At 47.1% G+C, this 26,504-nt stretch overlaps 1 protein-coding gene across 1 annotated transcript in view; it reads right to left on the reverse strand.

Annotated features, from left to right (window-relative positions):
• LOC119453342 (glutamate receptor ionotropic, NMDA 2B-like) overlaps positions 1–26,504 on the reverse strand; it is a 235,642-nt gene that overhangs the window by 17,043 nt on the left and 192,095 nt on the right. Inside the window, 4 exon segments of the mRNA XM_049667812.1 lie at positions 11,700–11,818; positions 13,456–13,557; positions 15,725–15,848; positions 17,154–17,337. Coding sequence (XP_049523769.1) covers positions 11,700–11,818; positions 13,456–13,557; positions 15,725–15,848; positions 17,154–17,337 — 529 coding nt within the window.

Genomic DNA, 26,504 nt, shown 5'->3' on the forward strand with positions numbered 1-26,504 from the left:
GCCGCCGCGGAGTATCGCGACACTTGTGAAAGTAGTATCGGCGGTGGCAAGGGCTATAAGAATGGGCCATCCATCATACGTTTTGGCACCTGTGCTAAGGCACAACTGGCGGGAAACCGCCACGCACATGGAGCCAAACCACCTCACACATGGAACCAAAATTGTTGATCTACTTCCGGTCTATCTATCTACTTCCGTTGCCGGACGCGATCTCCTGGAACCTAGCCTATAACAGCTTCGCTGTAAATGAAGTAACAAGACTGTGAGATTAGTGGCCCACACTGAGTTAAGAATAGCAACCGAAGCAGCGCTGCCGCAAGCAGTGTCTGACCACGGAGGGGCGAAAGCTTCCAAGAAGACTCACGTACGTGCATCCGCACATCGCCTAAGGATTTCGACGGATAATATCCGTCGAAATCAAGTGCTCTCACAGCCTGGTTTTCTCAAAAGGATCGAGAGATCGCAGCCATTTGGTTCTACTCGCCACACGTGTCATCGAAAAATCCAGGCTGTAAGTTTGGTTTTGCTTGCTGAGCCAACAGATTCGCTTTTCACTTCTTCTACTCTTATAGCCTATCAAGCAATGGAGCGAAAAAGAAAATGACAATTTTTTAAACTCAGCTTTAAGAAACAGGACGACATCGGTGGGAAATAAAGATCAAACGAAGTAGCCGCCACTTTATTTAGGATTAATAGGAAGGAATAGAGTTGATCCGGCCGTGTGATGCGTTAAGCAGATAGCCAGTGCTCTATAGAAGTTTCAGAATGGGTACCAAGGAAAGGTTAGCGCAGTCGAGGACGGCAGAAAACTAGGGAATTTGATAAAAGTTTGAAATGGCGGTGGCCTTGAACAAAGTCAGCTAAGGCAAGTTAAGAGTAAATACAGATCGCTGGGAGTGCCTTTCGACCTCCAATAAGTATAAAATCAGGGTGATGATGCTTTTCGCATGTTCGGTGCCGGGGAACCGCTTCACAGGTGCAATCTTTTTGAATCAAAAAAAGTGGGGGAAAGAACGTACACAAGCAGGCTACACTAGGTAGAGTGCGGGAAACGAGAAAGTGAAACAGCTGCCTCCCCAGCGCACGGCAAGGGATACACAGAACACAAGGAAGAAATTGTAACAAACGAAAGAAGAAAAACGAACTGTCACAGGGTAAGGAAAACGACGAAAATCAGCCACTACGGTGCCTAATTGGCCAGAAAAGCACATGACACGGCAGCGCCATTAGCGCAAAGTGGCTACCACACAAGGCTCCACTATGGCGCTCACTTATTACGTCATAAGCCGAGAGTGCGGTTTCGTTTCTTCGTCATCTTCCTTTCGTCGGCAGCACGGCGTTGCGTTCCGTCGCCAGATGGGCCCTTGGCTTGCCGAGTGCAGAAGTAAATCTTGCAACGCTGTCTCACCGCGACGCATCATGTACAGCTGCAGCGCAAAAAGATTAGCGCAAGTGGCCGATGGCAGGAGCAGGGAAATTGTGGTAGGCCGCGCTCTTGTTACCGTGTGCACTGGTATCCAAAGTGCCATATGATTCATGTTTCAAAGAGCGTGTGCCTGGCACTCTCGTTTTCGGCGTGCTAGGAAACAACAGCGTCGCGTGCCGCAATTTATTTATCTGCTCGGGTGATCGGTCACTTGTGCTAATCTTTTTTTTCCTCGCTGCAGCTGTACGTACTGCTCTCAATGGCGGGAAAATGGAGTTGGTGGGGAGGACAAAAAGAGGCTCACTTTGGAGGGGACGCTATACATAACAAAGCTAAATCTGTTCGGACTGAGATATTCTTTTTGGGCTCCATCTACGTCTATTTGGCAGCTGCAGGTATCAGCACTAATGCGAAAAAAAATAGGGACGCCAAGAAAATTGTGCAAATTCAACGCACATCTTTGGAATCACTGTGAATCGAAGCTTTCGGGAAGCGGTTAATGAAATGCTACGAATTTGCTGCCCATTTCACTCCAGTGTCCTTGGCGTAAAGGAAGCTGGGCACGCGCAGCCTGCGCTTTCGCATGACCGTGCTACGCAATCTGACACGAGGGACGATTACCTCAAAGAGATGGCTTTTGCATCGACAGTAGTATACGCGTCATTGTGGCCTAAAGGCTACAGCATCTGGCTTCTAGAACAGGGGACAGAAAGTCGATACTACCATCCGCAACATGTTTCTATTCATTTTTTTAGATATTCGGCAAGACAGGTCAGCAATGTCAGGTGAGGGCTTTCATAGACAGGTTCGCCTTAATACTGCTGTTTTCTGTTTTTAAGTTTTCTGCCTATAACGCAGCACCAATACGGAAGTGGGACGTGACATACTTTAAGCTATTTCAGCGTTTTGGGATCGTTTTCGTGGGGCAGAAGTAACTGAAACCTTCCAAGGCCTGTCCAAGTTTTCATTCGACTGCCTGCCGATACTGATTCACTGACAAACAGTTTAGCACGTCGAGCAGATGCTTTCGAAGTGCACGGTGTCACCAGTAGTTGAGCAGGAACTTCGAGGTAGCTTCACAATCAACCTTCGTTTTCGTTTATTGTTTTTTTTTCGTCTTTCATGGCTCACCAAGCCTCCGGTAAGAAAAAGGCCAACTTCTTTGATATTGTAGAAGTTCAAGTTAACGATGCAGCTTAACCCAATCATTTACTATAATGTGTCCCTATAATGAGACAGTAGAGATGATACCCTAGACAACGACATCGTCCACTCCTGCACGTGGGAGGTGATAGAATAAAGTAAGTAAGCAGACACTCACACATACATATTTATGCTATTTACAGATTATCACTAAAACTTGTCCTTGTAAATAAAAATTGTAAACACGCGTTATGCACGACGTGCCGTCAGGGGTGAGCATACGGACTTTTTATATGACGAAATAGGTAAGACGGCCCCACCTAGCGCGATCATACCGGTAAAGACAGTTGTAGCAGATTCCTAAGAAATATTTGAGAACATTGAGAGCCAAATTGGCAACATCATCACTGTTTCTTTTCAATAAAGCCAAGCACTGTGACAAACTGGCCTGTATCAGCAAGACCACAAACGTGGAAAACACAGCCACACCACAAGTAGCCACTATGTTAAGGGCAAAACTCAAGAATTGATCAGCGCTGTGAACGAAGCTTGTCTTGTGTTTAACTGACCTACTACTTTTCCTTCCCTTTCCTACTCATTTTCCTTCCCTTTCGTACTACTTGTCCTTCCCTTGTCCTTCTGCTCGTCGCTGTTGTCGCTTGCGTTCGATGTCCCGAGTTTGCTCGGCGGCGTGGTTAGTATCATCCGCCTGCCATTACCGCTTGCGATTCTTCTAAATAAAATTGCTTCAAAATTAAATCTGTCCGTCACGTAAGACAATGAATGGCCCATACCCCTTTAAGCAATGGCTCATACCCCCGTAAACGCGGCCTCCTGATTACGACGACAGAAGACATGACATGACAATAACTATATTTGAGTCCTGAGGAACTCAGATCTACACGGAGCCGCAGGCTCCCCCAGATTAAGTCGATGGCTCCGCCTACGATGGGATCGGGAGACGACGACTCGTCGCGATGTCGTGGGCCCTCTGGACAGCCTGGAGTTGAATGTGAAGATTGCTGCTCTTGAGGGAGAAGGGAAGTGAAATTCTACGCTGGAATGATGAGCAGCAACGGAACCAGCTGTTGAAGAAGACGACGACATCGACGAACGCGGGAGCAGTGGCACGAGCGCGTGCCGAGCACGAGCACGAGCGCAACCAGAGAGGCGCCAACGAGCCAGCTGCAGAAGAAGACGACGACGACGCTCGAGCCAATTCTGATGATGATACCACGTACGCGTACACCAACCCCGACACAAGTCAGCCTATAAAGCTTCACTTTAAAAAAAACTTAAAACACCTTCTCCACCGGAAACAGAGGTGCATGCGAAGCTTGTCCAGCCCTAGGGACGGGTTGGTTAGTTTTTTGAGCGTCTGAGACGTTCACGGGCCCGCTGCCGCTGCCGTTCCTTCAACGCAGCCTGCTCTTCGGCAGAACGAACCAAACGCGGCCTCCCCATATGACTGGGCCTCGCTCGCCTCGCACGGCGGGTGTGAGGCGAGCAAACACGCGATCACACCCTTTCCCTCATCCGGAGGTAGGGAGCGCCTGTGATTGGCTGGCGGTTCGGCGTGATCGCAGGCCAGCTGCGGCGCCGCGTCTACTTCTTCATGCATATAAAACCCCGCTTTAAATGGCGCGTATGATGAACCACTCTCCGTCGAAAGGTGACAACCTGGCAGGGACGTGACTTCTGCATTTTCGCAAGGGCTAAGGCGTGACATATATATTTCTTCCTTCTAAGCTTCTTTGTGTTCTGTAGGTCTTGCACTGCTCTCGCATCCATGTTCAGGCATTTCATAGAAAATCTGCATGTTTTATTTGGCGTTCATCATGGGAAGCCATGAGAAGGGACAATCTTTTTCTTCCACTTGAGAAGGGAGGTCTCAGTCTTGTTCATTTGTTCGTGAGAAAATTGGTCATGCGAATATTTTACCTTAAAAACGCCCGTCATCCTTTCATTCTTGCAGATAATAAAACACGTCTTCCTTCACATCTCCCTTTTCTTTTTGCCACGACAAGCTCTGCTCAAGAACTGCCGTTATGGGGCTTCCTAAAAGAACTCGTGGATACTATTTCATTTTTAAAAGCCAGATTCACGCGAGAATATTTATTTAGCGTTGATCGGACATCGCTAATTAAGCACTTGTAAATAACGTTTTCCCTGCACCTATGTATCGAAAGCCGTACCTTTCACTATTTGGTCAAGATGTTCTTTGTCGTGTCCGTAGAATGTGTTTAACGCCAGCAGGAAAAACATTTTTTTAGAGCGGCACACTTCCACCCTGCCAGTGAAAACATGGTTTCATGAAAAAGGATGATATGTACCCTGGAATACAAGTTGTAGACTTTGCAACCAACCTAAGACAATAGAACATTGCTTTATTCTTTGTCGTGATGCATTTTATTTTCGGAAGATTTTACAAAGAACTATCAAAAAGAATTTCTTCTCACGCCTTACGGTATCCGGCTCCTTCCTTTCAAAAAGACAATCAGTAATGCACCATATGATTTGTTTATGTTATTAGGACTGTATTCATTATGGGGAAGCCAAATGATCGACATACATTCCGAGCCACCTCGCTCGACAAGGTCTGTCTTTTGAGAAGAGGCTGCTCAAGTGCGGAGTGTGGTTGCAACCTTTGATCCCGTTCCTGAGTGGATGTCGTATCTGGACGCTTGTGTTAGTTTGCACGATTTTTGAACTTTCATTGCACTGCCTAGCGTGTGTGGATTTGTTTTTCATGTGTGTATAAATGTAATCGAACTAATTTTCGCATAAAACTACTAATAATTCCATGCAATAAAGAAAAAAATCGAGAGTGGCTGATTTGGTTGGCGTGATGGTTTCGCAACGCGGAGGTTGGTGGTTTGAACCCGAAGCCCAACGAGCAATTTTTTTTTTTATTGTCGCGCGGCTAGGGTTTTTTCGTACGCCAACACCGACGCTGACACGAGTGCGGTAATACAAGCTTCGCTTAAAAAGAGTATTTAGGTTGCTTACCTACTGGCTAGCGCCTACTACAGCTTACAGTTTACCTACAGCTATTGCAATAAAGGTGGTAAGTGGAGATCACAGGGAGAGGCCTTCGTCCTGCAGTGCACATAAATGTAGGCTGATGATGATGACCTACTGCCTTCTACAAACCATCCGAGAGAGCGTGGTCTGCAAACGCGCCCGTTCTCTTAAGAACCGCAAAATTAGGTGGAAACTGTCAAAGCTTCGCAGTGACGTACGTATCTTGTCAGAGCAAGATGTAGTTTTCTGGTTGTCAGCGTCCTCTCTGTCACCATTGATCTGGAAAACAATGAGCTACAGATACGCCTTGCTTTTCGGGCACGCACCAAAAGCTCTGGAAGGCACCGAATGACAGGTAGCGAGAGGACTCCATCGAAGGCGCACCACAGTTCATGAATATTTCATGACCGCACGCGGGAAGAACAAAGCATTGGTTTGAAAGCATCGAGTGGTAAGTATAGAAGGCTGAAAGGCCGCGGCAGGGGCCGAGTCTGGGCACGCTTGTAAAGAGCTGCCGGTGTTTCCGTTTCTTGATGTTTTCGAAGCTCCGGATAAGTCCCCGTTGCTTTCATAGCAGTAGCCGACAAGAAAGGCATATAGCAATGCGAAAAAACCCGCCATTTAATCGACGCCGGCGACATTCTCGGTGGCAGGTTCCTTTGGCGTGTTTCGCCTGAGAAACGGCCCCCGAACAGCGAAGCTCCGACGCGAACTCGATTACTGCGCGGATACCAGCCATCAACACGTTTTTTTTTTTTGCCACTCCGTCCTTTTCTTGGCTTTTCATCGGTTTTATGATTTATTGTGTCTACAACCAGCCGCCTTGATCATTTATGCCAGCCTCCCCCCCCCCCCCCCCCCCCATACTATTGCGGTTTTGTTAGACCCTTCTGTGAGTTCACGTGCAGTTATCACGTAGGTAGCGGCAAAACAAGGAAGTAGAGGGAGCTCAACCCGACGGACTTCCCCTTTGATGAGAGGGGATGGCAGATTTTTTTTTAAAAAGCGCAGGAGAAGGAAAAGCCAAAGAGAGAGAGAGAGAGAGTTCACGTGCACAAAAGTAGGCACAGGATGCCTATATGCGTCTTGTCAGGATTGTTGGCATTGGGAAGGTAATTGGAGCGCACGTAGCTTTCTGTACTAAGAATCAGTGCGACCATGCACCAAGTATGTTTGGCGCTGTTAAAAGACCGAGCGTCCAGTTCGTCGAGCATGTTCGGAAGAAAGCTGACGTTGGTCGTCGGAGCGGGTTCAGTGGCAAAGGAGGTGCTGGCAGATGACTATCATATCGCCCGGTGTGAAATCTTTGTCACTAGAAACGAGATGAAATAAAATTCATCTTGGCCAGGGATATAACAAAAAAAGAATCCTAAAAGAAATTACATCCGCTAACGATGTGGCCATCCCCTGTGGCCATTTTTATTTCGCGATGTTCCACGAATATATCCTCGTTGTGTGACGCGTTGGCACCTTATTACCCATTTACTCGCAGTTTTATTCTCAAGTTTGAGATTGCGCAGTCGCATCTTCATTTTTCTTAAACGTGGCGCACTTTATCTCCATGCTTTCGCCTGAATAATGTGGGCTTCAGTGCCATTTCCAGTCGTGCAGTCACCAATTCCTTTCCTCTCGCGCACGCGCATGACGGCAAAGTTTTCTGCGTTACATTAAAGAGCTTTCTCTCTACCTTCTTCTGCCTTCGTGTTATTTATTAACGTTAAAAAACCAGCCAAAATAAAACGAGAACAACAACCATAAAAGCCACCGGAGAAATGCTGAACTTCCAATGGTTTATTCTAAGGAAACTGCAAGATACCATTTCCACCCAAACGACAGATCGTCGTAACCATATGTGGCATAAAGTTAATGAGTTTCTAGAGCTCAAATTTTACAGATTCGCATAACAAATGGCGTGCCGACATGTGGCCCGTGGTCATATTTCTTAATAATAAGGTAGGCGCTCAGAATCTCGCCTTCCAGAGGCATATTGCCCCTTCTCGTAACCCACGCCTTCCAAGTAATTATATGATCCAAAGGGTCCCCATTATTCAAACGAAGCAGCAATATGAACGAAACAGACAATGTAGGAACAAAAAACATAGGAGAAGGTATTTGTTATATTCATTCGAACTGTTCAATATCACCAACTCGGACAGTGGTCCAGTGGAATCACTTCTCCAACCGCGTCACGTTTAAACATGCCGCTGGGATGAAACCATGCAAAAGTATCACCACAACGTGCTTGGAAAAAAAGAAAGAAAAAAAGGCCTAAGTACAAACAAAACTGACAACTGCTTTTTCTGTCTGAAAATTCATTGAAAATTGTTTGAAAAACTAACGAAACAAAGGCGATCTGCCGATGTGAATTATTCGGGTCCAGCTGCTTGCCAAAGATGTGAAAAGCTCCAGGTTGCACATCTATGCAACCTGTTTTCGCAAAAACGACAAAGAAAAACTAAACTACAGCTGTCTTCAAGATATTCTGAATGACTTGTATCAATGTAGCCGGTGGACGCCATGCAAGTATATTTGATTCAATAAAAGTATTACCGACACTTATTGTGAACTTCCTCTTTATCTGTGCGTTATCATCATCATACGCGTGCCTTTCTTTTTATCGCGCGTGTGAACTCATCATCTGAGTGGACTGTACCTGAGGCCCTTCGCCATGTCTCTCGGGCTCAACAAAAGGTCAGCGCTTGCCTGGCACGTCACTGATATGACGCTGTACACTCGGTGAAATGCAGAGATCAACATGCGTTGGCGCGATTCACAATGAGAGTTGATAAAATCGGGTGAGCAGCACAGCAAGCACCCCGCTTTCTTGTTGTTGCTGCTTTCACTGTCTCACCAATGCGCTCTACATTCGCGACATCATCTCGTAGCGCAAACACCTAACAACCCCTGAACACAAGGTGAAGAAGGAGGAGGGGTGTTGCTTGCTTCAGGCGGACCTAGCCTTATAAAAGTTGCCAGCCATTGCTTCGCCTAAACGCCATGTTTCCCAACGCGATGTGGCCTCAAAAACTTCGCAGTCCAGCTAACAACACCAGGTATCAAAAAGCAAGTTTAGCAGGACTCGAAACCGCCAACAGCAGCTGCCGCTGTCAAGGAGATCACTTCAAGGTGCATGGGACAATCCAGGCAGACTCCTGACAATTTCTTGTCCCGAGTCCTGAGACAGGTGAGTCTAATACTAGGCAGACTAGCGACAATTTTCGTAGCCAAATTAAAATGCTTGGTAATATTTTGTTCACAACAGTTCTTGCGAGTCTCTATAATGTGTTTTGACTGTTTTTAGTTTTTCTCTGCGTAGATTTGGCACAGCGTTTTTCTACAGCGTTTTTTTTTTTTTTGTAAATAAGGAACCACCTCAGGATCTTCCTATAAACGTCGCCTATGTTGGCTCTACCAATAAACCTACCTCCATAAATGAGCAGATGTATGCCAGTCCAACCACTTCAGGCATCAAAGAGACACTGAGGCTGTACAAGGAAGGCCTCAGACCTTTAGTAATTCCTAGGTGCCTGTCTTGCCCCTGCACAGAATCTACCTAAAACTTTTGCAAAGGCTACACCATATCTGGTGCAATTCGTTCTCTATATCCGAAACCATTGAAATGCTTCATTATGTTCGAGCTCAGCATATTTACACCTTCCGTTATATCCGACGCATGTTCCTGTATGCTGCATCGACTCTACTGACGCCGGCGTCTTGCTGTGCCTTGGTGCTGATGGGTTGTAGCAATGGGTGGGTTTAGCCTGGCGAACGAGGCCGGCAATTGTTCCGCCCGAGCGTCTTTTACAATATCACTGCGGTGTTTCACCACATGTTCATCAAACCAGTCTCTCTATGAATGCGATAAGGAGACGAAGTTTCTCTGCGGGCTATAGCTGATCCTTCGGGGAACACAAGATGTTGTAGCCAGGCATGCGGAAGACCTTTTTTTTTTCGCAGATTCTCCTTGAGAGCGTCCCTTCCATCTTGGAATTTCAGACAGGACCACACAAAGTGTTTAATGTCGACTGCCTCGTCGCATGCCGTGTTGTTCGAGGAATTTATGCACTCCGTCTTAAATAACCAGGCGGGTGTACGAGCAGATCCTGTCCTTGTGCAATACAGAAGTGAGGCTTCCTCTCGACGAAATCGCTTGATTACACAGGGCACATGTGGTGAAACCCATGGTGACCCAAATTCATTTCAAAGGTCAGATTTTTTAACTTGAATGCGCTTCGGGGCTTTGACGTTGGGAGGATGATAGAGCGCTAAGACCATAAGCTTTTTTGTTGCCCGCAATACCAATCTGGGAAGGAATCCGCTGAAACTTTACTGTAAAGCCTTCGTTGCCGAGCTCTTTCACGAGGGCTAGTGACCTGCGCAGGAACTTGATTAACGCCTTCCGACGACCTCCTAAGGCTGCGTTGCTATTAGCTTTTCTACAGTGAGAACATTCTAGGCTTTAGTCGTGGCTCATCAGCGACTCTGCCGTCCGGATGCGCATTCTCACCTACAACCTGGACGCAGGCTACGTCGCTGTCTGTTCTTTGAATGGCATTTGTCATCTTACCGCGCCGCCACACGCCGCCGTCGTCTTTCACCAGCCGTCGTATGAAAACCCCAGTGAAACTCCAGAGTTTTCTACGAAAATTTCTAGAGAGAATTGTGGCGCTACGATCTTTCCTCTACGACGGGAATGATGGTTATCAATACACGTGGATTTGTCTCATCTTCGTGCTTGTGGCTTGACGCGCTCTTGTTACGTTATTTCTTTCTCTCTATCTTTCGAGGCACACGCAGTCTGTCAAGTAAAGTGCGGCAAGTAATCACTGCGCACATGCTTAAGCATCGAGAGCTGTTGCATTCATAAACGCAGTATTTTGTTGAGAAGCTTCGATCCGCAAGGTCAATAAGCAACCCAAAGTTGTGGAAGAAAGATCCTACGCTTGTGTATTTCAAATCAAGCGCTGATGCAGCTCCACTAACGTGAAACCTGGGGAAGTGCGAAGCAGTGATGCGCAAGCGTTGTCGCTCGATGCGCGCCTGCAGCTCGGCGTCCATGGCACAAAGGAAGTTCCAGAGCGCGCCAACTGCTTATAACAATTCCTGTTCCTTCTCTCTTCCTACAAGCGCGCGCTGATCGGGTGTTGGAGTAGCGCTTGAGTGAGGAGGAATCGAGCGCTTGTGGGGTGGTGGCGCCCACTCTTGTGCTGCGCTGGTACCAGAGTGGCGTTAGGGAAACGATTTTCACGAGTTTCTGCTAATTAATGCGCTTAATGCTTGATTATTCCTGTCTTTTACATTATTTGAATCATGTTAGTTTATGTTGAACCGGTTTTGATCGATTCTGCACCTGTTTTGACTCTGTTTTTGCTTGTGACCACGACGACATGAGATCATAATAGAGAGGTTTAGCTCGTCCGGAAGTCGGGTAAACGCAGGCGCACCCAGCGTTGGGGCGGAACCGTAAACGTGAGCGGCCTGTATGGTGCTGCCAGCTGGTCTCGCAGGGATTAAATAGACAAAAACAGCTAATACTGCAGTAACCAAGTGCATTCTACTTCGCTGCTGGCGTAAATTTTCGGCATCGGCGTAATCGTCTTGCTGCCGAAAATTTACACCATTTGCCGAAAATTTTGACCCTGTTCTTGCGCGTGACCACGACGACATGAGATCACATTACACGCCTACAGCCCGGGCCCTTAAAGTGCTTCGCCTTTAAAGAACGCAGCGCAGAAAAGACAAGGACATGAAAGAGCGACACGCACACAGCGCTGACTTGCAACCCTCGCTCCTTCGTGTCCCTGTCTTTTTTGCGCTGTGTGTATTTGTGTGGGTTTTTTTTCCCCAATGAATCACAAACACGACCAAGCTGCCGCGCTTAGCCATAGTCATGAGGGTCTAAGTTTAAGGCAAATCTAGATACGGCCCCATCATTTCCATGCTGGCGGAAACGTCGGGCTCTCGTAGACACTATAGTGCCAATGTTGTAAGAAACTCTAAAGCGAAACCATGGACCCCGAGATCCGATGGCACGTGCTAAAGGAAGCGCGCAACGCCGGATTTCGGAGGCCATACTGAAACTCCCATAGATATAAAGTCATCTCACCCTTGTAACATCGCCTCTGGCACCACACGGCACTTGACGGCTCGGCCGCTCTCACACTCGCCCGTCTCGTTGTCCGGTTGGCCGATGTTCAGGAAAGGCCGCTCCTCCATGAACGTCACCTGTGACGTCAGCGTCGTGCCGAGGACGTGCTCTCTGCCTCAACTAATGGCGACCACCAGCCAATTTAGTGCTGCCCCGACTTTTACAGATTGATCGATTTTTGTTTGTTTGCATGATGGTGCAGTTGCATGTTGCAAATGTGCTATGCACGACATTGATCGGCATATTATTCGATTTCCGTGACTAACACATTAATAATATGGTTGCCTACTGATAATTGTATGAATGTCATGGGGTCAACAGTGTTGTGCAACGTAACTCGAATTCTTAATATTTGACTGTCATGATTTACAGCACATCATTACACTTTCGGTGTTCTTGTGTTAGAATGTGAATTTGAGTTTATTCTGCAGATATTTCAAGTTTAGTACAAGTTTTCTGCTTCTACGATAAAGCAGAGAGGGGGCTGACAGAAACAGTAACTGAGTGAATTACTCAGTGTATAAATTCCTGAGCTCTATTTAAACACCCAGCACGGTTAATTTATCGGAATTTTACTTTATGAGACGACATTTCAGCTTTTCTTTTTTTTTGCGTTAAAGAAGGGTCTCGGATTTCGATATCGTAGAAAAATTGTTCATGCATGAAATTGTGAAATTGTATGCCTCCGCCTCAATTTTTGTGCGAGGTGCAAATAATGGCAAACCTAATGGCGCCCTAAATAATTTTCTCTACGCTTTTGTACGATCAGTTTCCGTTTTATTTGTCAGGAGGTGAACTTCTCGAGTGTGACATCAGGGCGCAGAAGGTGGTCACGTGGGAACAAAAAGTTGGACGTTTCGGCACTTGCTTCAGTTGTCTGTTATGATGCTACATCGTAATATATATATATATATATATATATATATATATATATATATATATATATGGACAATAAGTCAATTCCGGTAGAACGTCCCAGCGTCTGTTACGACACTAAAACATCACGATGTAGTGCTATTACGTAACCACCTTTTGCGTCTTTCCGTGACGACACATACAGCTTCTGGGGAAGTAAAGCCAGGATTGGTTCGCAGAAGATCTAATACACTAAGCTTGAAAATAAAAAGTCAGAAATATCATGGCAGTACTCCTATATACTGTCCTTGAAAATGACGTGCTGCAAAGTTCCATCCGCACTCAACTGAAGCTTGCTTAAAAAAAAAAGTGACAAAGGCTACAGGCTAATGCTACGATTTCCCAAATACGATGCGACACTCAAGAGCTGGTCGATGAGAGAATGGGTGATGTAATAATAGCATCTCATTCCTAAATCCACCTCGGAATAAAAGCTTGACCAAATAAAAAAGAGATAATGACAAGACACCGCTAGTTTTTCGCGCCTATCTTCCCAGATAAGTACAATTCGACTCACCCAGATAGCAGTTCGATTGAGAGGGATAATTTCGAAGCTACATTTCATTCGTAAAGCAGAAACTGAAACAGCTGAGGACGTGATGCACAGAGTAATTCTGACACGCAGTTTCATTTCTTGAAACAATTTTATTGAGTTATGCCTTGTCCAGCGTAACACGCGTAAACTTAGTTGTAGCTATGTCGCAAACATTTCGTCATGACACGAGTCCATTAGAGCTTTCGAGCTCACCATCGACCTTCGTCCGTTATATACTCGAAGAGCTTGCGAAATGAAACGTACCTTTAGATTGAATTTCTCCGGGACTCCTTTTGGCGGAACCAGTTCTTCTCCTGGCCAGACGATGTCCTTGATATCGATACCCTTTTGCGTCCAGCCCCCGATCTGTAGACGTTGGAAACTCGCTTAGACCTAAGAACAAAAAAAGGACACGCAACAAAAAACCTGCGCAGCAGAATTCTTCTTTATCCCCTACTGAATAATTTTCACTCTCTACTTTCCTGTCACTTCACCTAGACCTCCCCTCTCTCCCCAGCGTAGGGCAACAAACCGGATCTTCCCCTCTGGTTAACCTCCCTGCCCCACCCTTTCATCTGCGTCTCTATTTATTGCTCATGTGATTAACTGCATCTTTAACAACGCACGCATTTTACTCCTTTCATGCCGTGTAATAAATCCGAAGTTATCACTGGCGCATGAATTGCGCACAATGTGGCTGAAATTTCGGAGGGCTTGTGACCAACTCCACGCTGCTTTAAGGGCCCCCTAAACCACTCCGTGAGTTCGATCACAAGCGAGACATTTCTCTCTCTCCTTCACTACCCTCCCCACTGGCGATCTCTCCTCCCAGCCACGTGGACAATGCGTACATACCGGAAGTCATGTTGGCGCCATTTACTTGTTTCAGAACACCACCAGCTTCCGGTTACCACGACTCCGCGCTTATCGGCTACCCGTTGTTGCAGCCAGACACAACGTGCAACACGTAGTGAAATCGGTTGGTTAGGCACGGCAGGCAAGCGAGACAACGAAGATGAGTGGGCGTGCATTTGCACGACAAAGCCGTGCTACCAAACCGATCGGAACTGATGTTTGTTATGTACGGACCAATCGGCAGCTTTTACCCTGGTGACGTCACATGGATGACCCTGTTGCCTCGACGACGTGGCAAGAACGGGAGAAGAAAAGCCAGGAAGAAGAGGAGCACGCTATTGTTTTTCGAACTATCAGAGGTGGTTTAGGGGCACTAAAGATCATATTCATGTAACACGGCAACCATTTTGGATGCTGTGTGGATTTACGTTGTTCCCATACTCCTTTATTTGGGCTCAATAAAATTAATTTTATGAGAGTGCACACCTCGAGAGAAGTTTACTAGGAAATCTCTGGAGACTGGTTAACAACCTAATGAGCAAAGGATTTAACGTAAAATTTCAATGGATACCATCCCGCGTAGGAATTCGTGGAAATTAAAAAAAACTGACGCTCTTGCACGCCTAGCGCCGACATGCGTCCCAAAAGTGAAAGCGCCAAGAACTTTTCAGAACACTAAGGATGCAATCCGCTTTCACTTTAGGGCGACCCACAAGACTCAACACGAAGCCTGTGTGACTCATGGACTTACTCACAAAGAAGCGACGCTTTTGTACCACATCAGAACCGACTCCGCGTACACACCGGCTTGGTTACTCAATAATGGGCGTTTCGGTTCCCCGCTCTGTGCCTTCTGTGGTGACACTGGCGACATAAAACATTTCATTTGCCTATACCCGCAGTTTGGCACCGAAAGAAAAGTGATGGTTGACAGCCTGCCAAAGAGCACTCTTACGCACAGGACCTTTGAAGACGTCGTTTTCGAGCCCGGCACTTGAAGACCAGCTTAGGCTGGTTCAAAGGGCATAAAGGATGACAAGGGCCAGCTCGACTAGGGGACCAGACCATTTGCCCCGCCCGCCTTCTAGGGCAACACAATTTGTGTGTGTACAAATGAAGTTTATTCTCTCTCTCTCTCTCTCTCTCGTCGTTTTCCCCTGAGACCCCGCGGCAATAACGAAGAGAGCGCGACGACCACTCATAGCTTTCCTGCGAGATACGGGGCTCATCGATACCTGGTCACACACCCCTGATCTCATCGCATAAGAGGATCAGGCGGAACAATTGCCGGCTATGTATGCCAGGCTAACCACGCCTGCTTCAACACCATCACCACCACCACCAATACCAGCATGAGAAAGGACACGGTCTAGATGGTTGACATGAATGTCATTGTATTTTGAGCAATTCCATTGAATTCCATTGCATTTTGAGCAATGGAAACAAAGAAAGAAAGATAGAAAGACATACTGACCCTTGTGTCATTAGGACGACAGGTGGACTTTGAGACCACGCATGTTTTATGCACAACCTTACTTCCGTTGATTTCCTTAATTCATAATACCGCAATAAAACTAGCCAATACCACCCCTTTACTTCGTTTGAACTGTTTGAACATATTCAATGCGTGCCTACAAAGGCAATTCACATTTCTCAGATGAATTCAAGCAATACTCACTCTGTCCCAGTATCCTTCCTTGTTAAGGTTGAGGATGTCCAACTCGACGTACTTGAGCGTACCGTCGGGAAGGAACTCGATGTTTGGACTGCCCTTGGTCTCAATGGACACGTTACGCAGGTAACTGCAATGGGCACGTTATATTTGATTTTGTTATATAAAGGCAAATGACAGTTAATTAGGTGTCCATAAGAGACGCTGCAAATATTTATGCATATTCCTCTCCAAAAGCCTCCAAGTAGATTAGAAATAATCACCTCTCTCCTGTCCCAGTTGAAAGGGTTCCGTACAGCACTCGACACTTCAAAATTCTCTGAGGAGTTCTACAGTCAAACTACGGACTTCCCAAACATGCAAAGCCTACAGAAACCCTAGCAGAGGGTCCGTTTAGAAATTGTATCAACAGCACAGTGAATAAAACATTTTTGGCAAAAGGCTATGGCATGTACAAAAAGGAGTATTGCAGGTACACCCGTGAGCAAATGTATATGGGCCACAGCGTCGCTGAAAGAACTGAATTTCTTCGTAATTAACAACCATAAACTGAAATTGACGAGTACACTGAAAAGTTCCCAATGGCAAGTTTGGACTGCAATCCTCAATTTCAAGTTGCGCTCAAAGGCAGAGGAAAAAATCGGCTTTATCCCGCAACCCCTGGTCCGTATACTTTTGCTCACGGTTGTACAAAAAGGTTTTCTTAAGCATGTATGCATATCTTGAAGCTTGCAGCCCCAGTCGTTTGTTTCCCTGTGTAGTGCCTTGCTGTTACCCTAGTACGCTAAGGAAATTGCCAACTAGCCTTATTCATCACGCTTTGAGATGTCAAAGCCTGAAAGGAATCAGCCGAGGTTGCTTCTAAAGGAACATGTTCAAAAATCCTTCCTATAGTTATGTCAAGATAATCGGAAATGAAAACCAAACACGTCTTGTACTTAATAGCGCATAAAAAGGGGACGAGGCACAGATGGACGACGCGGACACAGCGCTATGTCCGCGTCGTCCATCTGTGCCTCGTCCCCTTTTTATGCGCTATTAAGTACAAGACATGGAATACCAACTCGCCCAATCTTACGCTCTTTCAAAACCAAACACGCCAGCATGATCAACGCTTGCATGTTATCTTACGAGCCTGCCGGCGACAAGCATGCTTTCAAAGAAAGCCTTCAGCGCAACCTATTTTTAAACTTCAGGTTTCCAATGATCAAATATATTACTATGCTAGCAATTAAAAAAATCAAAGGAAGAGGACTAAAGAGGATGGCTAGGCCATGCGGTGCGGTCATCTGCCATACCCCCCGCCACAATGGTTAATCGTAAAACTGCAATACTTGGGACGTGCATATCTCTTATTTATGCAGGATTTCTTGAACGCTCGTTTTTTTTTTTAGTATTGGAGACAAGTGCGGAACGCAAGCAACAGTTCACTGACCGGAAGAAGTTGTCCCCCTGCGCCCAGTGGGCTCTTCCGGCCTCGTAGCAGCGTAGTCCGGGAGCAAGCGTGACGTTGGCGTTGGCAGGTTCGTTGACGAAGAGCTCGAGGCCGTGTCCGAGAACGAGCACGGCGCGTTCAATCTCGTCGTGAAGCTTGGCTAATGAAGTGTTGTAGTGAATGCCTGCGCAAAAAAAAATTTGAAGGGCACTTAGGTATCCTGGCTTGGATGAATGCGAAAGCATGGCGACGTACGGCCTCGTTCGCGCACTCGCGTGGGCGTTCAAAGGAGCCGGGCGCAGCTACTGACTGAGAAGTCGAAGGTTCGTCCATCGCAGCCCACGACAGAACTACAGAACTCGCCGAAATCACCGCACGAAAAAGTAACAGACGCCTGCGAGGCGCAGGCCGAAAAGCGTTGCAGCGCCACCTGGCTCCACGCCGCTCAAGCTCGCGAGACGTCCATTCCGGCGGAGTACGCATGCGCGAATGTCATTTCGACGAATCATATGGGAACGTCCACGCGCATTGCGGTGGAATTGACGTCAGACGTGCTTGAGTGGCGTGGAGCCAGGTGGCGCTGGCAGACTTTCCGACATGCACTCGCAGGGGGTCCGTTACTTTTGCTCACGACTGCACGGGAATGTACCACCTATACCGCGGCTGCAGATGTGCTGCTTAACAGCTCTCTTTTCTACGGAATTACACGAAGAAACAACAAACGCTACCGAACTATCCTACCTGTAACAAATAAACGGCGTAAAGCACAAAATTTCCCTGAAAAAAAAAATGCTGGCTCTCTCGTAATCGAGAGTAGATGTAAGCATGAAATGGCTACCGGCAAAGCAGACTGGTGCCGCCACCCAGGCCGCAAAGCTTACTGAGCCGAAAATACTTGTTTTGCAATGAACCTCGTTGCAAGTCTCGTCTCGGCCAAACAACCATCCGTGCCGTGCCGGACGCTGCCGACTTGGTCACGCAGCGTGGCGCCATCTCTCGAAGGAGGCGGCGCCAAACACGCACAGCGGAACTCACGGACAACTGGTGTTGAAATGACCACAGGCAGCCCTGTCTCAGCGCCAAAAGTTGAGAATCAAGTGTATGGTGCACTGTATCTGCATTTTGAACGTCGCTCTTGGAAATTTGAAATTAAACTACAGCGTTCAATAAGTTACAGCTTGAGTAACGTTGTGAACAAACATTAAGAAGAAATCGGAAGCAATATTTTTTTGTACCTTGTTTGGGCAGTAACTAGCGCATGTAATGAGGTCCTGTACAAGGGGTTGGGGACCAGAGACCATATTTTCGAGATCATCCGGTTGCAACCGGATGATCTCTCAACGATGCCCGGATATTCTCGCAGGTTCTCGTTTCGTTCTCACGCCCATTCTCGTTTGGAGTGAACGGATAACGGCTCTGGATTTTCACTCAAGGTCTCTTGAAGGTCGCTGACAACGGGACCTGAATGCATTTCATGCTTAAAAGTTAATAGCTTTCTTGAAGCGGTTGGCTATTCGCTTACATTCACAATCATCGTCGAGGCTTTCTGCCGAATGTTTTAAGGCAAAAGCCTGATATGCGCCGTGAAGCGAGAAATCCGTCCCTTCGTTGTTATGATTCGATGGTACCAAATCCCATGTGAGCAAGTGATGACGTCATGTTCCCGGCGTTGGACTTGTTGCGGCTCGCACTGCGAAATCCCACGGTGAACGCCCGACGCCATGGCCCACACCCCAAAAAACAACGACCTGGCCCATTCCCAAAATCGGGTTAAAGTGAAATAAAGTGGAATAATGTAGAATAAAGTAGATTACGGGCACGGCAGCAACAGTGGGTAGCCGATAAGCGCGAAATCGCGGCTAAGGCCCGTCCACGTTACCGGCACGGTAACTCGCCGCACGCCGTTTGCCATTCGCGCGCCGCCATTCGACGGCGGTTTTGCACGTGAACGGCGAGATTTCCTTGCCGTAGAGAGGATGAGACGGGGACCCATTTGTGCGGCAGCCTCACCGCCACTGATCGCTCGACGGCACCGATATCGTCACTCGGCCTTCCAGTTCACTTACAAGCTAAAGCGGACGGCGCTTCGGAAAGAATTGCCGAGACTCACAAGGCGCAATATTTTTATATCGTTATTGTGGCTCTTCCCAATCATCATCATCATCATCATCATCATCATCATCATCATCAGCCTATATTTATGTCCACTGCAGGACGGAGGCCTCTCCCTGTGATCTCCAATTACCCCTGTCTTACGCTAGCTGATTCCAACTTGAGCCTGCAAATTTCCTAGCTTCATCACCGCGCCTATTTTTCTGCAGTCCTTTGTCCTTCGTTTACACAAATAAGAAAATACGTTGATATTAGCGGCGCCGTCGGCTGCGATGCGAGCACAGCCGAGCCGGTCGTCTGCCGTCGGTAGCAGTGCACTTGCAGCTGAGCTCGACAAGTATCGGATCTCTCGTTCGTGTTTAACGTTTGACAGTGGATATCGCTTTTCATAAGATGTACAATTTATGCAACGCTTCATCTAGCGGAAATTATTTTGCTTGGAACAGAAGCTGCAGCCGATCTCTTTGTCGCCGGCTGGTGGCGGAGGCGCGCAGCTTGGCGGTCGTCGATTGGCCCGTCGATCGTGCGGCGGGCGGTGCGCCGGTCGAACTGCTGTCTACTTTGGACACCTCTCACGCGGCAGACGTTCTACGGCACTGGAGGCCGGTTCGCCGTCGGTATATTTACCGCTATAGCCTGGGCGTGCCTTAACCGGAAGTGCACAGTGTTTTGAGAAACGCGTTGGCGATGACGTATGTCACGTGACATTCGGAGGAGCACTCGGCGAGGAGAGACTAGCCGATGAAGGGGGCGTGGCGAAGGAACGTGCGAAACGAGCGAGGGCCGTGGTTCGATCCTCAAACGCGTGTAACTCCGCTATTACGGCACCATTTCGAAAACAATTATCGCGGCTACGTGTTCGTTGTAGACTCGTGCACAACTGCAACACCACAACTAAATTTCGACCTTTGGGTTGTTCAGGGTCCCTTTAAGTGACTGTCAGCTTTTTCTCCTGTAACCGTTTATCACAGGACTGTCACTCTTTTCAAGCTATTACTCGGCGCAAGACCGGCTTACGTTATATGTTAAGTGTTGTTGCCTATTCTGGTATACAAAAGAGATTTGTTTAATCAGATTGCGTGTGCGAACGGTTATCGATGTGCTTCGCTCAAGGAATAAAAGGCGTCGTTTGAGGGTCAACTAATGCGCATACTTTCTTTTACACCGTCTGCATTTCGTCTGACATTGGCGTAACTGTGGCCTGTAAACTTATACTCCATTTCATACATCACGCACAACGCTGTGGAGGCTAGGGAGATTTTCTTGCAGTGGCTACGTTAGCAGCAGCAAATAACTCGGTGTTTTTTGCCAACAATAAGGTAAAACCGCTCTGTATTTAGATTCAGCATTAAGTACAAAATTTTATTGTTAGAAAGAGCACGTGTATTTATTCGCTTGTTAATCCTTTGTTATCGATCAATTTGCTTTTTGTATACTGGTTTTTCTTTCGAGGGTTTTTTTTTTTGTTTTTTTTTTTCCAGCCCATCGCGGCCGCCTCACGTTCATCATCGCACGGCTCGCACAAGCAAACGCTGCTGGTGCGGAACGAAACATAGACGAACGCGTGGAGTGATATAATTTGGTGACTGAACTTTTTGTGCAGCTTCAACAGAGTTGCACCCTTTTTGGAGACCCTCTAGAGTTCGCACCCAGCAGAGTTGCCGCATTTCGATCGAGGTGAAGTTCAAAAACGCCTGTGTCCCGTGCATTGCGGGCCCGTTCATTATGCCTGGGTGGTCGAAATTAATCCACGATGCTCCACTATGGCGTGCCTCATAATCAGATCCTAGTTTTTGCACATAAAACCTCACAATTTAATAATTTTTTGCGCATTCTGAAATGTACGCGAGCACCAGTCGTTACTTTGTCATGTACACAGCTTAGATACGTCAAAAAATAACGCGCGAGCGCATGCCCGAAGCATAACTTAAGGTAGAGAAAAAGAGAGAGAGAAAACTCTTTATTGAAAATTCTGAGTTTTTAGTCAGCTTATTTTCGCTTACTTGCTGCTCTGCAGGCAATGGCACGGAGGATAAGAAAGGGCCTAGAAGAAGGCGGGCAGAAGACAACATGAAAAAAAAAATGCAGGTCGTATGATGTTATCAGCAGTAGGGTAAGGGTCTGATGCGACGAAGGTAGATGGTACCAAATGCAAAATAAAATGAAATCCGAATGAGACGACACGCGTGAGCCATAATTTTGACAGCCAACCAATTGACTCATCATATAAAAACAAGAAACCCAGGGCTTCGCGCTGTTTTGAAGGGCAAGGCCAGGAACCCAGCATCCGTGTGAATGTCAAGCGGCCTTGGTCGAGCTTTTCCGTGTTCATTTTATATCGGCGTCACTCGTCTCTGTAAGCTGGGCAATTCAGCAAGATGTGCTCTATAGATTCCACCTCGCCACAGTTGTCACAGCATGCATTTGTGATGTGGCCATTGCGAAAAAGAATACGGTTCGTGTACGCGTCGAAGCCGGTGATAGAGGGTCTCCATATGCGTGGTTCGCATTGTGGTAGCTTTCATTGGAGTCATCACCAGCGACAACAGCGTACATTAAGTCGGCCCGCAGGCTGACAGGATTCATGAAAATCTTAAAGTGCGCGAAGAAGACAAGACGTGAACAGAAGCATAGACAAAGAAACGCAAACACAAAGCGCGGACATCCAACTGGCTTTATCTCGTGAACGCAAGTAAGTTATAAGGGTCTTCAAGATAGCAAAACAAGGAACAATCGCAAAGAAATAGTGCACAGGTTAGCGACGGAAAATAGCAAGGCCACGTGTGAGTTAAGAGCGCCTAGGAGAGTCCTAATGCGCCATCTAAGAATTCGATTTCTTTCCTTGATAGTGATAAAGAAGGTGAGCTGACGAGGACGATCGCCTTAGTGCCAAAAATTTCGTTTCCGTGTTTTTTAATTTTCTTCTGCGTTTCTGTGTTATTCAAAGCGAGAAAAAATAAAATGAAAGAAAGCAGAAGCGAAATGGTCGCACTAGTGCGAGCATACTCGCCACCTGCGGGCCAACCGGATTCGCTCGCTTGTCTCCGGGGAGGACTGGTCGGCTCCGCGCACTGTACCTTAAGTTATGCTTCGGGCATGCGGTCGATCGTGCGTTCCTGTTAGCATACCAGCGCTACGGTGGCTAGATGGGTAGGTGTGCCGACCGAGCGTAGTTCACCACTTCTCCGCATCATGACGCAAAATTGGCGCTGCGGACAGTAGAACGGTTCAGCGGCGCGCCACGGCGGCTGCGCTGTGTAGACGAGCTGCGTGTCTGATAGTATCGCTTGCCTCTGATTGTATCTTTGAAGTGCGCGTTATAATACCGTTCTGAGCAGTGTAGGCCAAGCCAGAATGAGGAACTTGTTGTTGTCGTCTAGTCAGAAAAAACGAAAGGCTGAAGTAAATTTTCTAGCTTGGCAATCGGTCACATTTATTGATATAAACGTGGCGCTCCGGCCCATTGCATTAAAGACGTAAATGCATTTTTCCATGCGTAAAACAATACTGCAATGGTTTTATACGGTATGTGGAACCGTGTTTACATGATATTTAGCGAGTTCTAATGTTTCATTTTCGAGAAATCCAGCTATTGTTTTATTGCTGCGTCAGTTACGGTATATAAATTGGTGCGAGAAGAATTGTGTTGGTAAGTGCATATGGTTCACTGTTTCATTGTAATAAAATAGAGTAATACGTCTTGGGCTAAATTCGTGAATATATTTAAAATACAAGAAACGCTCTCGTAACTTGAGTCAGCAAACGCACCAACATAAATAGCCTAGCGCCAACAAGGCCGCAACGTTGGTCCACCACATCATAACATTATTCACAGCACACGCCTCCAGTTCAGGTGATTCTTCTTCTCCCTGTTGCTTTCGCGCGCCATGTTATTGCCCTTGACAAGAAAGTAAACGCGTATAATTGAATAGAACGTCACAACATCGTTTGTGAGCTCTTTCTTGTGCCGCTTACAGCCGATCAAATTCGGAGGATTCAGCTGCAGAAAGGATGCAAAGTCGGCGATACACTGTTCCTTCGTAACTCATTTAAACTGAAGCACAGCTTGAAGGCGTCTTCGAGCGATGCTACCAGTTTTTTTAGTCTTCAGAAGGGAGCAACAGCCCTGACCTACTCATTCTGTTGAATTTAGTAATGTCCCTGAGCAATCGGAGCACTTGGTTCTTTGCAGGAACTTCCTTGCTACATAGCCTGCTATATAGAATATCAGCCTAGATCACTTTTCTTTTCCCTATAGCAGCGCAGCGGTGCTCGATGTCGCAGGCGCTGAGCACCTCATGTGCGGCTTGAAAATTTCCAACGTCGAGGAGCTCATAGACGTACGCTTTTCGGTGTACCGCTTGCTCATTAACGTCGCCGATACAATCTAGCCACCGTACCGATACTGAGCAAGCTACTGAGCAGCTCGGGGTGAACATTTCCGCTGTCAGACAGGGGAACAATTCCGCTGTCTTTGTCACAAATTTAGAGCCCGACTTGCAGTTCGGAGCGAAGCAGTAGGTCTCCTTGGTGGTCTTGATCGGTGGAGCAACGCCGCGGCTAATCTCGCCGGTCATTTTTCCGACCTGGAACATTCCACATCGCTTAGGAACTTACAAACAGTACGAGATATGCGGAGCTCTTCACCTTTGAAACTGACACGAACAGACGACATACAACTATTCCAATACGGGCTTTATTTATTTATTTTTTTGTTTTGCTCGCCGCCAGTCCGCCAGCCGTTCTACTGACCGCAGCGCCAATTTTGCGTCATGACGCGGACAAGCGGTGAACTACGCTCCAGAGGCGTCGGTCGGCACACCTACCCACCTAGCCACCGTACCAGCGCTGTGTACGGCGATACATGTATAAATACCGGACGGACTGGACTCCTGGGTTGGGATGGTTATGTTGGACGACCGACGACTATGCTCACTCCCGTTGTAGTGTCGCCAGTTTCGCTTGGCTCTCTGGCCACAAGTTCGCCCGAATGGGGAACCTAGATTCTTAACGATACACTTTTTTTTGGTGGTGTTCGCTTCTTCACCACCGACACAAAGTAAGTGACAGTGTGATGTCGTCGAAAGATCAATCCGCAGCGCCCCCTTTCCGCTCTGCGAGAGCAACGTCAAACCTTTCACACTCCCGCATTCTCTCACAGCTTCGTTCTCGGGGGCTCTCTAAGTTCCCGCCGACCAGTCGAGCCAGGATTCTCCATCGCGCTCTTCAATAATGTCTTCGCGAACGCTCTGGAATGCCGCCGTCACCGCCAACGCCGCGGATTGAAGCGGAACAAAGCAAGCAAGGCGAGAAGGTTCTAGCGTATATTGTAGGGGAGAAAAAAGAAAGTTTAAAAAGTGATGAGACGAACAAAGGACGAAGTGGAGCTCGAAAATGTGGAGCGCCACGAAAAGGTGAAGAAGGAGTACTTGCCGTGGTGCGGGGTTGGACAAGATTCCACTCGACCTGGGTACACATGTCTGGGGTCAGACGATGCGTCCACGGATCGAGCCATGAGCCTTGTCGAGATATTAGATGTGATAACCCTCGCGTTCGAGAAAAAAAAGCAAGGAATGCGATGTAGGACTCCCTGCCGAAATTCGCGTTGTTCAATAAGTTCAAAATCTAGAATTATTATTCATCACTCGCTTAGTTACGCGGCCACGCGTAATTTCCGATCACACCAGTGTAGTATTCTTTCTTGATGTGTCAAACCACACTTTCTTATCTGTATCTATCTTTTCTATTGGAGAGGGTTAGGTGCAGAGCAGTGAAGTTGAGATGATTGAGACAGGACGGCCTAAAGCGAAGTGGAAGCGGTAATGACTACCATATCATGGATACAGGAACAAATTTAGGCCCTCCTTCAGACCAGCATTCGGCTGAAGCTGTTAGGCTGACTGGCTTTTTTTTTTTTTACTTCCTATGGTTCTTTTGCCCGTCCGCAAAACAGCCGACAATAAAGTAAAAAAAATGCTTCACTTACCAGCGAAAGTTATAATCGAATTCACACTGCCGAGAACTGGTGCTCGGCAGCGTGGATTCGATTACAGCTTTCGCTGGTAAGTGGATGACGAATGACGCTCTAATGACTCAGTTACCAACATTTAGGCTGGGAACGATGGTTTATTCGGTTGCGAAATAAATAATGAAGCGACTGTTAAACCGCTGTCATTTATATTTAAAACAAAGATAATACCTCTGCAGCGCAGTAAGCCAGTCAGAACAATCGTTTAAGTAACAATGTTTTCAATATTTGATGAGTGTTGTATCATTTTCTGACGTAGTTACCAGTTTTGCTACGTGTTTATCATGCCTTCTATTATTTCTTCCTTGTATTCATGCGCACATATTCTTGTTACATCTTCTCTCTCGAGTCAACCTGTCATAATGCCTTTCATTAGGCGCTGCCGGTCACTTAAATAAAGTAATAAATAAGAGCTTTGGGAACGTCTACAGGCAATTCCAAGCAAGCCAATGCTTCGTAAGAGCTCTCGGTGTAGAACTTTAATCCTTTTCCCGCCCTCCCTGGTAGGTTTCCTATCAAAATTCATACATGATACTGAGGTAGAGCTTAACAGAAAGTCCACTGAAGGTATCAATAAGTCAACAGAAGTGGTACAGCAATTTAAGTAAGCATTTCTAGATGCTGCAAATTTCACACGAGGAAAAAATCACCACCCAAGCAGTCCGTACGGATGGTAACCCCGCGAAGCTGAAACGTGCGGGCCCAGTGTTTATCACTGGGTTAATCCCGACGGTTCAGTAAAGTATTTATCAATGATTCGTTACGTCTTTGTGTTTCTTAATGAGGTTACAGACACGTTCGGCCGCGACGGAGAGAACAACGTCACTGACGGTATGCCCGCAGGCGGCCATTGTCGCTTGCGTTCGATGTCTGGAGTTTGCTCGGCGGCGTTAGCAGCATTTGCCCGCCATTGCCGCTTGTGAATCTTCGAAATTAACTTACTTCAAAATTAAATCTGTCCGTTACGTAAGACAATGAATGGCTCATAACCCCTTATACAATGGCTCATAACCCCATAAACGCGGCCTCCCCATTACGACGACACAACAGAAGGGAAAGTCTACGCTGGAATAATGAGTGGCAACGGAGCCAGCTGTGGAAGAAGACGACGACGACGAACACGGGAGCAGTGGCACGAGCGCAACCCGAGGGGCGCCAACGAGCCAGCTGCGGAAGAATATGGCGACGCTCGAGCCAATGCTGATGATGAT

The sequence above is a fragment of the Dermacentor silvarum genome, chromosome 5 (assembly GCF_013339745.2).
Source record: "Dermacentor silvarum isolate Dsil-2018 chromosome 5, BIME_Dsil_1.4, whole genome shotgun sequence".
Classification (NCBI taxonomy): domain Eukaryota; kingdom Metazoa; phylum Arthropoda; class Arachnida; order Ixodida; family Ixodidae; genus Dermacentor; species Dermacentor silvarum.